At 43.1% G+C, this 16,592-nt stretch overlaps 1 protein-coding gene across 5 annotated transcripts in view; it reads left to right on the forward strand.

Moving 5' to 3' along the window:
* TESK2 (testis associated actin remodelling kinase 2) overlaps positions 1-16,592 on the forward strand; it is a 162,982-nt gene that overhangs the window by 99,463 nt on the left and 46,927 nt on the right. For all 5 annotated transcript variants that reach the window (XM_051857854.3, XM_089300764.1, XM_051857852.3 and 2 more), the window contains exon 4: positions 5,120-5,168. In XM_051857854.3, the coding sequence (XP_051713814.1) occupies positions 5,120-5,168 (49 nt within the window). The remainder of the gene's footprint in view (positions 1-5,119; positions 5,169-16,592) is intronic.

Raw genomic sequence — 16,592 nt, forward strand, 5'->3', positions numbered from 1 at the left:
TAACTACTGTGCCAAACATGTTCCCCTGCCCAACTAGTTTCTGATGGTGACTGAAATTCTTAGATATTCTGTCACTTAGCTTATAGACAATGTGCCCTGCTGACAAGAAACACGTTCAGTTCTCACCACTCTGTGTAGCTTTTTATTCATTGTTTGATAGACTTTAACCTACCCCACCTTCCTCTGACTCACTCTCTTCCATATTAGGTGGTGAGTTTTATGGTGAAGAAGCAGATAAATGAAGTCAAAACGTCCCACTTTTAAAAACAAGGAATTGGGAATAGGAAGAAGTGTTCAGAAATGAAGAGGAGAGTGGGAATTTAGAAGCCAGCTTCTTCCTAGCCACCTATGACCAATTTAATTTCTTTATTTTTTATTTTTATTTTTTGCCAGGCAGAGTGAGACAGTGAGACAGAGAGAGAATTATAGACAGTGAGAGAGAGAGAGAGAGAGAAAGGTCTTCTTCCTTTGGTTCACTCCCCTAATGGCTGCTACGGCCAGTGCTGCACTGATCCGAAGCCAGGAACCAGGTGCTTTCTCCTAGTCTCCCATGTGGGAGAAGGGCCCAAGGACCTGGGCCACCCTCCACGGCCTTCCCGGGCCACAGCAGAGAGCAGGCCTGGAAGAGGAGCAACCGGGACAGAACCGGCGCCCCAACCGGGACTAGAACCCGGAGTGCCAGTGCTCCAGGCGGAGGATTAGGCTAGTGAGCCACGGCACCGTCCATGGCCAATTTAATTTCTACATGGTCCACTTCTAGGTTTTAGTTGTGATAATTGCTTTTTTTTTTTTAACTCTTAATATGCACCAGTCACTGTGCTGTGCACTTTACCTTGATTATTTTATTCAGTCTTTCCAAGAACCTTATGTTGTTATCACTATTATATCCATTTTACAAAAAGTGAAACTAATGCTTGCCTGGTAAAGAGTGGCAGTAGGATTTGAACTCATGCCCTCTAATTTCAGAGTCTTTTCAACTACTTTGCTATTTTGATTGCCATCTTTTCCTATGTCATAGATAAGTTTCAAGTAGTCATTGAAGCATACACCTTGTTTTTTTTTTTTTAAAGATTTATTTATTTACTTGAAAGTCAGAGTTACACAGAGAAGGAGACACACACACATACAGAGAGAGAGAGAGAGAGGGAGGGAGGGAGAGAGAGAGAGGCAGAGAGAAAGAGAGGTCTTCCATCTGCTGGTTCACTCCCTAGATGGCCGCAACTGCTGGAGCTGTGCCAATCCAAAGCCAGGAGCCAGGAGCTTCTTCTGGGTCTCCCACGCGGATGCAGGGGCCCAAGGACTTGGGCCATCTTCTGCTGCTTTCCCAGGCCATAAAGGAGAGCCAGATCAGAAGTGGAGCAGCCGGGACTCGAACCAGCGCCCATATGGGATGCTGGCACTGCGGGCAGCAGCTTTACTCACTATGCCACAGCGCTGGCCCCCATACACCTTGTTTTTAATACCTCCTAGATCCTTTCTCAGTTTCTTTCCTATCTCAAATGTGTGGATAAACTTACAGAAAACTAGGAGTCTAGAAATGCCCCTTGAAGAAACTCTGATATTCCCAAATTATTTGAAATATGGAAGCAGCATGCCTTAAACACTGCTGTGATATCACAACCAACCAGTCATTCTTCCCACTCAGTTCCTTTTCGCTAACTGATCACTTGCTGAGTTTGTGTACTGTTTCCTAGGCAGTGTTAGGTGTTGTGAACACATGGAATAATATAGCATGGACTCTGCCTTCGTGGAATTTATGGTCCTTTCTAGTACAGTCACGGCTGTGCCTTGCACCTTCCCTTGTACTCAGTTTCTTCCTTTTCTTTGTACATCTAACCTAGAACTTATTTGGGAATTTATTGTCAATGAGACTTTGTCCTTCTTGGTAACCCAAGCCCCTATTGTTGTTTTTATGATAATTATCCTCTCCTACTTTATCGTCACCATCAATCATAATCACTGATTTATGGTTCTTATTTAAAATTTATTTTTATATAAGAGGGAACATCAAAAAGTTTGTAGAAAATGGAATCCAAGAACAAGTGTTTGGCCTAGTGGTTAAGATGTCTGTGTCTTGGCTGGTGCCGCGGCTCAATAGGCTAATCCTCTGCCCGCAGCACCGGCACTCCGGGTTCTAGTCCCAGTTGGGGCACTGGGTACTAGTCCCGGTTGCTCCTCTTCCAGTCTAGCTCTCTGCTGTGGCCCGGGAGTGCAGTGGAGGATGGCCCAGGTCCTTGGGCCCTGCACCCGCATGGGAGACCAGGAAGAAGCACCTGGCTCCTGGCTTCAGATCAGCATGGTGTGCTGGCCGCAGCGGCCATTGGGGGGTGAACCAAGGCAAAAGGAAGACCTTTCTCTCTGTCTCTCTCTCTCACTGTCCACTCTGCCTGAGGGAAAAAAAAAAAAAGATGTCTGTGTCTCATATCAGACTGCCAGAGTTCAAGTCCCAGCTCTGCTCCTGCTTCCTGCTTCCAAGTAATGCACACCCTGGGAGGCAGCAGGTGATGGCTCAAATACTTGGGTCCATGCCACTCATGTGTGAGATTTGGGTTAAGTTCTTTGATGTGGGCATTTAGGGAGTAAACCAGTGAATAGGAGCTCTTTCTGCCTCTCTCTCTGGCTCTCAAATAAATAAAAGACAGAAGGAAAGGAGAGGAGAGGGGAGGGGAGAGGAGTGGAGGGGTGGGGAAGGGAAGGGAAGGGGCAGGAAAGGAGGGGAAGGGAGGAGAAGGGAGAGGAGGAGAGGGAGGGGAGGACAGGGAAGGGAAGGGAGGGAGGAAGGAAGGATTAGAATATAAAACTAAGCTTATTTGATAAAAATTATGATATCCAGGTATATAAAGCATCTTATATACGGAAAATAAGTAATATGAAAAAGCTATGCCAGGATCTCAATTTTTTTATTTTGCACCAAAGTAAACTTTTTTTTAAAGAAAAGATTTATTTATTTATTTGACAGAGAGAGAGAGAGATCTTCCTTCAGCTGTTTCACACACTTACCCTCTAAATGGCTGCAATGGCAGGAGTTGGGCCAGGCTGAAACCTGATGCCAGGAGGTTCATTCAGGTCTCCCACATGGGTGGCAGGAGCCCAAGCACTTGGGCCACCTTCCACTGTTTTTCCCAGGCCGTTAACAGGGAGCTGGATTGGAAGTGGGGCAGCCAGAACATGAACTGGTGCCCATTTTGAATGCCAGTGTCACAGGCAGCAGCTTTGCTCACTGTATCACAACACTGGCCCTGACAACTTATCTTTTTGTTTTTCTACAGTCTTTTTGAAATATTTCATATAAATATAACAGTCGGTTGAAAAAAACTTTGTAAAATAATAGAAATGAATAAACAAAAAGTAAAACTACCCTTTACTTTCTCAGTACAATTCCATTTGTTAAGGCTTATAGACATTTTCTTTACTATATAAACATTTTTTACATAAGTAGAATCATGCTATATTGTGTTGTAGCTCTATGTTTTCTTTTTTAAAGATATTTTAGGGCCTGGAGTTGTAGTATAGAACTCAGGTAAAAACTGCTGCCTGTGATGCCAGTATCCCATATGGACCCTGGTTTGTGTTCTGGCTGTTCCACTTCCCATCCAGCTCCTTGATAATTGCCTGGGAAAAGCAGCAGAAGATGGCCCAAGTGCTTGGGCCACTGCCACCTATGTGGGAGACCCAGAAGAAGTTCCTGGATTGGAGTTGGTTCTGCCCTGGCCATGGTGGTCACTTGGGGAATGAACCACTGGATGGAAGGACCTCCCTGCCTCTCAAGTAAATAAGCAATTCTTTTTTTTTTTTTTTTAAGATTTATTTATTTATTTGAAAGGCAGATTGACAGAGGGTAGGGGAGAGACAGAGGGAGAGAGATCTTCCATCTGCGCTTCACTCCCTGAATGGTTGCCATGGCTGGGACTGAGCCAGGCTGAAGCCAGGAACCTGGAACTCCATCCTGGTCTCCCACATGGGTAGTAGGGGCCCAAGTACTTGGGACATCTTTCACTGCCTTCCTAGGTACATTAGCAGGGAGCTGGATGGGGAGTGGAACAGTTGGGACTTGAACTAACATTCAGATACGAGATGCCAGCAGTGGCTTAATCTGCTGTACCACAACATCAAACCTTTTCTTTTAACATTACATGTTGGATATTCTCCCGTATTAGTGGATAATATGTATTTCTTTTTTTTGTAATGGCTCTATAACATTCCAATCTGTGAGTATACCATAAATATTTTAAACAGTCCTGTAATGATAGGTATTTAGATTCATATACATTATTGAAGTAGTTATCCTTTGTCTTAGCCATTTGGGGTGCTTGAACACAGTGCTTTAGATTGGGCAAATTATAAATAGAAATTTGCTGCTCACAGTTTTGGGGGCTGGGAAGTCCAAGATCAAGGTACCAACAGATGTGGTATCTGGTGAGGGCTTTCTGCTTCATACATGGTGTGTCTTCACATAGTGGAGGGAACAACTTCCTTGAGCTTCTATTATGAGGACCTTAATCCCACTCAAATCACCTCCCAACGTCCCCACCCCTTAATACTATCACATTGGGGAATAAGTTTCAACATATGAGTTTTGAGAAAAACATTGACATTCAGACCATAGCATCTTTTTACAAGTAGTTTCACTCACTGAATTGAGTATATTTGTAAGATAATTCTGGAAAGGGAGTTGTTGGAGCAAGTAAACTTTTAGTAGATATGGTCAATTATCAGTTGAAAAAAAGTTGTGCCAAGATCTCAATGGTGTAAAAATTATTATTTCCTCACTTTCTGGACAACACTGAACATAATCAGACGTCACTGAACATTATCAGTGGGAGACCTGGAAGAAGCTCCTGGCTCCTGGCTTCGGATTGGTGTAGCTATGGCCATTGCAACCATCTGGGGAGTGAACCAGCAGATGGAAGACTTCTCTGTCTCTACCTCTCTCTGTAACTCTCTTTCAAATAAATAAAATAAATCTTTAAAAAAAAATTAGGAGGCTCTAGGTTATACAAGAATTCAGGGGACTTCACAAATATTGGATAATTTCTAATGCTTGGGAAACTAAAGTAGTTACTCTATATGGTATTTATGTTCATGTTCTTTTCACTTGTTAAAACATTTTTTTCTTTAGGTTCATGGGTGTATGTGTTCATCAAGGACAGTTGCATGCACTTACAGAGGTAAGATTTCAACATTTATGGTCCCAAAGTATTACTCATTTATGTAAGTAAAATGTATGTGTATTTATGTCTGTGTGAAAATGAAAGTGTTAATAACGCATTCTTCTGTTGCCTGGGGACAGTAGTCATCTCTCTTAATGCTCTTGTGTTCCCTCATGATACTTGGTGAGTACTCTGAGAATATGAGTGCTCAAGTGTTAAATTGGTTCTTGTTCCCTGGATAGCTCCCTCCTATGCCAAGGGATAGCATCATTTGACTGCAGACTCTCTCATGGTAAGAAATTCCCAGAATGCCTGGAAATATTTTATGTCCTGATCTAGAATTCCAGTCACTGTTCTAGTTTCCTGATTGGTCTTACTAATCATTGGAATCAATTTTCCATCTGTATTCTCATTTCATTTCCAGCCTCTGCTAGGCAGATAAAAATGTGTGATAGTCATCATTCATTCTCTGGAGACCAGTGAATTCTCTCTAGAAGAAAGATTTCCAGTATTTAGGTGCCAGATTATCAGCTTCAGAATTTGCTACAGTGCTTCTTAAAAACAGATTTCTGGAGTCTTCTAGATTTAACAGGTCCAAATAGGGCCCATCTGTATCCTTGTAAGTTTCTCAAATTAGTCTCATGAGCAACTAGAACGTTCTAGAATGTTTTCACATTCTTCATTGAGAAGTAAGTACCAAAGAATATAGTGAAGAAATGTAGGAAGGAAAGTTGTTTAACAGAATTTGCAAGAGTGTTGGTTTCCTGCTGGCTTGGTTCCTAGTATCAATCCTTGACATCTTATGAAGAAAGGTTTCTTGTGCCTCACCCTATGCCTCTTTTCTCAATTATCGAAAACACTGGAAGGTACCATGTCTGTGGCTATATCCTGTCTCTTATGTGGACAGCAAAAGAAGGTAGAATGGTGAGGAATTTAAGAGCATGGCCTCTGAAATATTTGTTTGTTTACTTTTTTATTTATTTGGGCCAGTACTGTGGCGTAGTAAGTTAAGCTTCTGCCTGTGGTGCTGGTATCCCATGTGGGCACTGGTTCAAGTCTCAGTTGTTCCACTTCTGATCCAGCTCCCTGCTAATGGCCTGGGAAAGCAGCAGAAGGTGACCCAAGTGTTTGGGTCCCTATAACCACGTGGGAGACCTAGAAGAAGCTTTGGACTCCTGGCTGCAGATCAGCCCAGCTCTGGCCATTACTGACATTTGGAGAGTGAACCAGTTGATGGAAGACCTTTTTCTGTGTCTCTCCCTCTGTCTGTAACTCTGCCTCTCAAATATATAAATAAATCTTCAAAAGATTTATTTGAAAGGCAGAGTATCAGAGAATGAGTGAGTGAGTGAGTGAGAGAGAGAAACTTCCATCTGCTGGTTCACTTCCTAAATGGCTGCAACAGCTAGGGCTGAGCCAGGCCAAAACTAGAAGCAAGAACTCCATATGGGTGGCAGAGGCCAAAGCACTTGGGCCATGATCCATTGCATATTCATAAGAATGCTGGATCAGAAACAGAGCAGCTGGGTCTTGAACTGGCATTCCAATATGGGACACTGATGTCCCAAGCAGCTCCTTCAATCCTGGCCCAGGTCCTTGATATCTGGATTGCCTAGGTTTAAATCTCTCTGTGACTAGATGTTTTCCTTAGTAATATAGGAATAAAAACAATAGCACTTGATCCAGGGTGTGTAGATAGAGAAGAGGACCAGAAGCTGAGTCCTAAAGTATTTCTTTATTAGCATTATTGTTGGGCCAGTTGGGCCATCTTCCACTGCTTTCCCAGGCCATATCAGAGAGCTGGATTGGAAGTGGAGCAGCCAGAACTAGAACCGGCGCCCATGTGGGATACTGGCACTTCAGGCCAGGACATTAACCTGCTGCGCTACACTGCCAGCCCCAACTCTTGTCAAAAGGAATCAATAAATGCTTTGATGGTATAGGTCTCTGGAGAATTCTAGGTTTAATTTTCTCATAATTTGTGTTGACAGTATAGCTATTGGTTTTAGTAATGATCATAAAAATAAATTATTAATAACATCTCATACAACCCTTGAAAGTTGGATGACATTCAGTTAATATTTTTTGAAACATTGAATGCTTGCCCTCCAGAGTAATGTGATTATCATTCCTCTTTGAATTTATTGGTCTATAATTGGTCTCTTTGAATTTATTGGTCTATAATTACAGTAGACAAGCATAGCTCTCGTTAATGCCTATAAAGTATTGACAGTATTAGGAAGAATATTTCTCATATACCATTACAGTGGCAATCTGGACTTTCCTGGGCTTGAAACATTTCCATGAGACTTCATTTTAGTTGTACACATTAATTGAATTTGTAATAGTCAGACACAGGTTTTAATTTTGCTTTTAAACTACTTATGTAAAGGTAGACTTCTAAGTTTTTAAGCAAACTAGTATTTGCTTTTGTTTTTAAAGATTTATTTATTTATTTAAAAGATAGAGTTGGGAGCTGGCACTGTGGTGTAGCTGGTAAAGCCACTGCCTGCTGTGCCAGTGTACCATATGGGCAACAGTTAGAGTCCCAGATGCATTGCTTCCAGTCCAGCTTTCTGCTAATGTACCTGGGAAAGCAGTGAAGCATGGCCCAAGTGCTTGGGCCCCTGCACCCACTTAGGAGATCCGGAGGAAACTCCTGGCTCCTGGCTTCAGACTAGCCCAGCTCTGGCTGTTGCAGTCATTTGAAGAGTAGGCCAGCGGATGGAAGATCTCTCCCTCCCTCCTCTTTCTGTAACTCTGCCTTTCAAATAAAATTTTTAAATCTTTAAAAGAAAAAAAGAGTAACAGAGAGAGAGAGAGAGAAAGAGAGAGATCCTCCATCTGCTGATGACAGCATCACAGGTAGTGGCCCAACCTGCTATGTCACAACGCTGTCCCCCAACTAGTATTTGTTAAAGTGAACAGAATTTAGTAAAAAGATCACCTGGAAACTTTTGAGTTTAATGAGTTGAATTAAGAATCTATATTGTGGGCCGGCGCCACTGCTCAATAGGGTAATCCTCCGCCTGCCGCACCGGCACACCGTGTTCTAGTCCCGGTCGGGGCGCTGGATTCTGTCCCGGTTGCCCCTCTTCCAGGCCAGCTCTCTGCTATGGCCCGGGAGTGCAGTGGAGGATGGCCCAGGTCCTTGGGTCCTGCACCTGCATGGGAGACCAGGAGAAACACCTGGCTCCTGGCTTCGGATCAGCGCAATGTGCCGGCCGCAGTGCGCCAGCCACCGCAGCCATTAGAGGGTGAACCAACAGCAAAGGAAGACCTTTCTCTCTGTCTCTCTCTCTAACTGTCCACTCTGGCTGTTAAAAAAAAAAAAAAATCTATATTGTAGGGCTGGTGCTGTGGCTTAGCAGGTAAAGCTGCCACCTGCAGTACCAGCATCTCATATGGGCACCGATTCAAGACCCAGGCACTCCACTTCTGATCCAGCTCTCTGCTATGTCCTGGGAAAGCAGTAGAAGATGGCCCAAGGCCTTGGGCCCCTGTACCCACGTGGGAGACCTGAAGAAGCTCCTAGCTCCTGGCTTCAGACTGGCACAGCTCCTGCTGTTGCAGCCACCTGGGGAGTGAACCAGCAGATGGAAGGCCTCTCTCTCTAACTCTGCCTTTCAAATAAATAAATAAATCTTTTAAAAATAAGAATCCATATTGTATTTATTGTATTGAGTAGAAATGTCTACTAAGTACATCTTTGACTCAGAAGACCTGTCTTTGATTTAGTCACAAGTATTAGGGAAGTTGAAGTCTTTAATTTTAAGACAGAAAATAAGACCCTATGTATTAGCTATTGCCATATTTCATGCAACCACAAAACCCAAAAGCATGTAACAATAAACATTTGTTTCTTATACATCTCCAGAGTTAGCTAAATTGAGCTGGGCTAGATTGGGCAGTTCTGCTGGTTTTACTTAGGTTCCCTCATACAGATCAGCTGGTGGTCTGCTCCAGGCTGAGATTTGCAGAGCTTAGCTTTGCTCCAGCTGTTTCTCATCTTTCTTCTGAAACCAATTGGCTAGACTGGACTTGTCCTTTTAAAGATGATACCAGGGAAGGGCATTTGGCCTAGCAGTTAAGACACCACATCCCGTATCAGTCTGCCTGGGTTTGACTCTAGCTTCCTGCTGGGAGATCTGTTGGATTTCTAGTTCCTGGTTTAGGGAGTGAACCAGCAGATGAGAGCTCAACCACTCTCTCTCTCTCCTTTTTTTTTTTTTTAATATAGATTTATTTTATTTATTTGCAAGAGTTACAGAGTGAGGTAGAGCCAGAGAGAGAGAGAGAGAGGTCTTCCATCCACTGGTTCACTTCCAGAGCTAGGCTGATCCAAAGCCAGTAGCCAGGTACTTCTTCCAGGTCTCTCATGTGGGTGCAGGGGCCCAAGGACTTGGGCCATCTTCCACTGCTTTCCCAGGCCATAGCAGAGAGCTGGATTGGAAGTGGAGCAGCCGGGACTTGAACCAGCGCCCATATAGGATGCTGACACTGCAGGCAGCAGCTTTACCCGCTGCATCACAGTGCCAGCCCCACTCTCTCTCCTTTTTAAATAATTTTTTAAAAGATGATACCAGGGCCATTTGCAGGGTGAACCAGTGGATGGAAGACCTTTCTCTCTGTTCTCTCTCTCTCTGTCTGTAACTCTACCTCTCAAACAAATAAAATCTTGAGAAAAACCAAGATGATACCAGAACAGCAAGAATATGCCAGCGGCCGACGCTGTGGCATAGCAAGTAAAGCCACTGCCTGCAGTGCTGGCATCCCATATGGGTACCTGTTTGAGTCCTGGAATCTCCACATCTGATCCAGCTCTCTGCTATGGCCTGGGAAAGCAGTAGAAGATGGCCCAAGTCCTTGGGCCCCTGCACCCATGTGGGATACCTGGAAGAAGCTCCTGGCTCCTGGCTTCAGAACAGCACAGCGCTGGCCATTGTGGCCATCTGGGGAGTGAACCAGTGGATGGAAGACCTCTCTCTCTCTCTCTCTTTCTGCCTCTGCCTCTCTGTAACTCTGCCTTTCAAATAAATAAATATATTTTTTAAAAGAATATGTCAGTCCATTTGCACAAGTGCTTCTAAGTGACTGTTTTCAAGTTTGCATGGCTAACACTCTATTGGACAAAGCAGGTCAATGCCTGAGCTTAGGGATGGGAATTATGATCTGTCCACATCAGGAATACATTGCAAAGTTACTTCTTAAAGGGTACATATTTAGTAAGATGTGAAGAATTGAAACTCTGCTTGGCAGTCTCCCTTACTTTATACATACTGTTATTTATCTTTTCTTCTCTGCTTGAGGGTAATGACTTTCTCCTAGTTTAAAAACTACAGTCACTACTGGTTACTCTATGGGCTGAGTGCTGTGCTTGGTACTTTGTATTAACTATAATTATCACAGTTCTGTAGTCTTATTTCCTGCATTTTATAGATGGTAAAACTAAGGCTTAGAGAGATTAAGTGAATTTCCCAAAGAAGAATTGGGTCCAGGTTAATCTGACTTCAAGTTCTATACCCTTTCCATTACAACATGCTCTCCTTAGTTAACTGTCATATTCTCCACAGTGCTAAATACAGGATTTTCCATGCGTAACACATGCATTTGTAGAATTCAATTCTTACTTTTTTTTTTTTTTATTTGACAGGTAGAGTTATAGACAGTGAGAGAGAGAGAGACAGAGAGAAAGGTCTTCCCTCCATTGGTTCACTCCCCAAATGGTTGCCACGGCTGGCGCTGCACCTATCCGAAGCCAGGAGCCAGGAGCCTCTTCCTGGTCTCCCACGCGGGTGCAGCAGCATAAGCACTTGAGTCATCCTCCACTGCCCTCCCAGGCCACAGCAGAGAGCTGGACTGGAAGAGGAGCAACCGGGACTAGAACCCGGCACCCATATGGGATGTTGGCGCCGCAAGGTGGAGAATTAACCAAGTGAGCCACAGTGCTGGACCCAGTTCTTAATTTTTTTTGAAGATTTTTTATTTATTTATTTGAGAGGTAAAATTATAGACAATGAGAGGGAGAGACAGAGAGAAAGGTTTTCCCTCCATTGGTTCACTCCCCAGATGGCCGCAATGGCCAGAGCTGTGCCCATCTCAAGTCAGGAGCCAGGCGCTTCTTCCCAGTCCCCCATGCAGGTGCAGGGGCTCAAGCACTTGGGCCATCTTCTACTTCTTTCTCAGACCATAGCAGAAAGCTGGATCAGAAGAGGGGCAGCGGGACTAGAACCGGTGCCCATATGGGATACCAGTGCTGCAGGTGGAGGATTAACCTACTGCACCATGGAGCTGGCCCCTCTTACAAACTTTTGATGTCTTCTATGTTATTTAGAAAAGGTATTTCTTGGTTATTGGAGGATATTATAATATCTTGGTTGCAAAAAAAACATAGTTAAGTGGCCTTAAACAGCAAAAGGATTCATACAGATGGAATTCATGCAGTGTTTTAGGTTAAGGATTGATTTAGTTCAACAGCACACAGATGCTAATTAGAGACCCTGTTCTTTCCATCTCTTTGTTCTGTCTTTAGAGTATCAACTTTATCCTAAAGTTGGCTGTCATTCATAATCAAAAGGTAGCTGCTGCCAACTTACATGTTGTATAGTTTCCATATCCAAGATGGTTGAGGGGTAGAGTAGTATTTAGAAGAGAGAGAAAAGAAGAAAGAGAGATGTTTTGGGACAAATTGTGTGCTATCTCATCACGTTTTTCCTTTTAAGCTTGTTACAAAAGGCGCAAAGAACATGTTCTCACAATCAAGCAATTTGGGAACCTGTTAGTGCAGAATCTCTCGGTGGCTAGAATATTAGAGATAAGAGGAATGTGTTGGATATGGTCGTGGGGCAGGGGTCTCAAGTGATTGTAATCTCTGTTTAAAGGAGTCAGCCAATGAGTTGGCTTGATGGATGGAATTATTGGGGGTCTCTCTTGCCCTTTATGCAACGTGATAATGAGAGCTACTCAGCTAATTCTATAATTGAAGAATATTCTTTGGCCTGGTGAGATAATTTTCTTTTTTTAAAAAAGATCTTATTTATTTATTTTTAATATTTATTTATTTGAAAGGAAGAGTTACAAAGAGACAGAGGCAGAGAGAGAGGTCTTCCATCCACTGGTTCATTCCCCAAATGGCAGCAACAGCTGGAGCTGGGGTGATCTGAAGCCAGGAGCCAGGAGCTTCTTCTGAGTCTTCCATACAGATGTAGGGGCCTAAGCACTTGGGCCATCTTCCACTGCTTTCCCACATGCATTAGCAAGGAACAGGATCAGAAGTGGAGCAACTGGGACTCAAACCGGTGCCCATATGGGATGTTGGCACTGCAGGCAGTGGCTTTACTCACTATACCACAGCGCCAGCCCCAGCCCCAGCCCCAGATTTTATCTATCTATTTGAGAGATAGAATTACAGTCAGAGAGAGGGAGAGATAGAAAGATCTTCCATCCAGTAGTTCACTCCTCAAATGGCTAAAACAGCCAGAACTGGACCGATCCAAAGCCAGGAGCCAGGAGCTTTTTCTGGATCTTCCATGTGGGTATAGGGGCCCAAGCACTTAGGCCATCTTCCACTGCTTTCCCAGGTAATAGCAGAGAGGTGGATCGGAAGAGGAGCAGCTGGGACTTGAACTGGCACCCATATGAGCTGCCGGTGCCACAGGCAGAAGCTTAGCCTGTAATACCACAGTGCTGGGCCAGAGATAATTTTTACAGAAAGAACACCCAATCAAGCAGGTATTGGTACTGGAAAAAGAATGCTTTTAGCTCATGAGAGAATGGAATGGGTCGGCCCTACATGTTGTTTCAGAGAGGTGGCTTTTTGGTTTTTGTTTGTTTAATTTATATGGCCTCATTGTCCTTACTCCCCATTCCTGTGCTGCCATATGCCTTTGAGAGTATTTTAAAATATTTGTAGAAATATTGAATTGAGATAAATTTATTTTGATGTAGAAAGTTTTGAAATTCATGCATATTATTTTTAAAAAGTTCATAGAAAATGCATATCATGGAAAAAACTGCATTATTTCGATTTTTTAGGCACCAGATTAACATATCTTTTAATTCCATTTCTGTGAACTTCTTGAATTACCTTTGTATTTCTTTATTAAAGAGTAAATATTTTGGGAACTTCTTATTTATATGAGTTGATATGTGTGCCTTCTGAGTAGGTTTTGTCAGGCTTATTAGAAGACTTATATAATCAGACAGCTTACAATGAAAGGAAACTCTGTGGATTCAATGACCAAATTAATGCATTATTTATAAAAATGGGCAGCCAGACCCTGATTCCTGTTTCTTGATGTGCTGCGATAATGTTTGCTTCTTTCTTGTTTTTGTGTGGACCAGTACAGATATTCTTCTGGCCTTATTTACCTTGAGTGAGAGGCAAAGTTGCCTGGTTCCCTGCCTGGGTTACTTTTGGCAGCAGAATCATACCCATTTTCAAGTGTGGGGCAGCTTTGGGGAGGCTGTTATTACCACATGGTAGTTGAAGACATACCACAGGTACCAACAATGACTGCTTCAGGATTTTCTAAAGTACTAGAGAGGTTGAGAGGAAATGATAAAGATGTGAATTAGCAACTATGAAGAAAGAGATTCAATTGACACATACCACTCACCACTTTTAGTGAATCTGCTGTGACCTAAGTACTTCGCTAGGCTCTGGGCTTAGGGTAAAAAAGACTTGTTCACGTTATCTATTGTTGCTTATCAAACTACCCCAAAACCTAGTGGCTTAAAGCAATTTATTTTGCTTGTGGTTTTGTAGGTCAGGTAGTGAGAGAGGCTTCATTGGGTCTCCGATCCACATTTGTCAGCTGGGATGGTTGAGCTGGAGGACCCAATTCCAAGCCACCTTCTTCATTCCACGTTTGGTACTATGGTGTACCCTGGCCTCTTTCTTTTTTTCATAGGCTGTCTCATTCTCTAGATAATTTTTTTTAAGATTTATTTTTATTATTTGAAAGAAAAAGAGGTAGAGCCAGAGAGAGAGAGATCGATCTTCCATCTGTTGGTTCACTCTACAGATGACTGCAACGGCCAGAGCTAAGCTGATCCGAAGCCAGGAGCCAGGAGCCAGGAGCTTCTTCTGGGTCCTCCCACACAGGTGCAGGGGCCCAAGGACTTGGACCATCTTCCATTGCTTTCCCAGGCCATAGCAGGAAGCTGGATGGGAAGTGGAGCAAAGGGACTTGAACTGGCGCCCATATGGAATGCTGGTGCCCCAGGCTGAGGCTTTAACCTGCTGCACCACAGTGCTGGCCCTCTCCAAATCATTTTTTTTTTTTTTTTTTTTGCAGGGGGTGGTGAAAACACATGTATTTAGAATTAGCCAGCTGGACTCAGTTCAGATGATCCCAATTTTGTTGGCAACATCCAAAGCATCATAATTAGGAGCCATTCAAACATATGCCTTCTTCTCTCCATTAGGTCTGATCAGGGTGTTGACTTGGGCCACATCCATGTCATAGAGTTTCTTCACAGTTTGTTTGATCTGGTGCTTGTTGGCCTTGACATTCACAATGAACACCAGTGCGGTGTTGTCTTCTATCTTCTTCATGGCCGACTCTGTGGTCAGGGGGAACTTGATGATGCCATAGTGGTCAAGCTTGTTTCTCCTGGGGGTGCTCTTCCGAGGATATTTGGGCTGCTGTCGGAGGCGTAGTGTCTTGGGCCGCCAGAACGTGGGTGATGTGCAGATCTTCTTCTTGTGGCTGTGGACAACTTTTCAGCACTGCCTTCTTGGCTTTCAAGGCCTTTGCTTTGGCTTCGACTTTAGGAGGGGTAGGAGCTTCCTTCTTCTCCTTTGGCGCCATCTTGGTGAAAAGCTCTAAATAATTTCTAAGTGGCTTACATTTCCATGGTGATCTCAAGAAAGACTTTCCACACAAGACTATTGAGTGCTTCAAGCTCCCCAATTGGAAGCTGCATGATAATGTGATGCTTCTGTCTAAACACTTTCTAGCATTCTAGACCCCCTCTAAATCTGAAGCTCTGCCTTTCAGTTAGGTGAGTCTTTGCTGTTCTCTGCACATCCTGCCTTTAGGTGTGTCTTCCAGAACTTGAAATGCCCTTATCTCTCTTCTACCTCCCGTTCTCCAAGCTGGGTCAAATTCCAAGTATGCTGAGACTCTATCTTGTTGATAGGGCCTGTAATAATGCTCTGTATGACTGGGCCCATATATTTATTTAGATATATTTGTAGTTGATTGTCTAGTGCAGATCCAGCTCTAGGAAAACTGGATTAGTCCCAGTGGAAAAAGCCAGAAATTAAAAATAGTGTGAAATGTCACATCTCACATCCTTTCACAATTATAAGTTTGTTTATTTCACTGAAACTTCTACTTGCAAAAATAGCTGAAAGTGTTTCTACAAATATATTTTGGCATGTACTTTACTTTTGGAAAAGGTGACTTTAATTTTTAACTTTGGTCATTTGGTAATAAAAATCTAAGTATATTCTGGTACATAGTTTTTGCTGTTATTTTTAGTAACACTCTATGATGCTTGAGAAACAAAAATTTGAAGTTGGCAGTCTAATCCACAAATAATAAAAAGTTCATTTAGTTTATCCTTAATGCAGTTTTTCCTGACATGCTTGCTTGTTTCTGATTTGTTTATTAGTTCAAAAATATTTATTTGGATCTAACTATGTGTCTAGCACTATTCTAGGTTTTGGGAATACAATAATGAGGAAAAACAACAGCAAAACTCTGTTATAGAATTTACAATGTAATCAGCAAGGGATGATCAGAGGAATTAGACTAAACAACAAATAGTTGTTTATATGGTGTTAAAAGATAGGCAATTTTTAGATTTAAAAAAAGTTTATTTACTTATTTGAAAGGCAGAGCAACAGAGAGGGAGAGACAGAAAGAGATCTTCCATCACTGATTTACTCTCCAAATGCCTGCCAACAGCCAAGGTTGGACCAGACTGAAGCCAGGAGCCTGGAATTCCATCCATCCAGGTCTCCAACATAGGTGAGGCCCATCTTCTACTGCTTTCCTAGGTGTATTAGCAGGGAGCTGGATTGGAAGTGGAGGAGCTGGGACTTGAACCGGCACTCAAATGGGATGCCAAAGTTACAGGCACCAGCTTAATATGCTGTGCCACAATTGCCTGCACAAAGTTGTTTTTTTTTCTAAAGATTTATTTATTTAATTGAAAGGAAGAGTTACAGAGAGACAGAGCCAAAGAGAGAGAGAGTCTCCCATCTGCTGGTTCACTCCTCAAATGGCTGCAATGGCTGGAGCTGGGCCGATCCAAAACTAGGAGTCAGGAGCTTCTTCTAGGTCTCCCACCCTGGTGCAGGGGCCCAAAGACTTGGGCCATCTTCTACTGCTTTCCCAGGCCATAGCAGAGAGCTGGATCGGAAGTAAAGCAGCTGGGACTCGAACTGGCGCCCATATGGCTCTTCAATATGGAATGTTAACATTTCAA

This window comes from Oryctolagus cuniculus, chromosome 7 (assembly GCF_051225735.1).
Source record: "Oryctolagus cuniculus isolate XC-2025 breed Fujian yellow rabbit chromosome 7, ASM5122573v1, whole genome shotgun sequence".
Classification (NCBI taxonomy): domain Eukaryota; kingdom Metazoa; phylum Chordata; class Mammalia; order Lagomorpha; family Leporidae; genus Oryctolagus; species Oryctolagus cuniculus.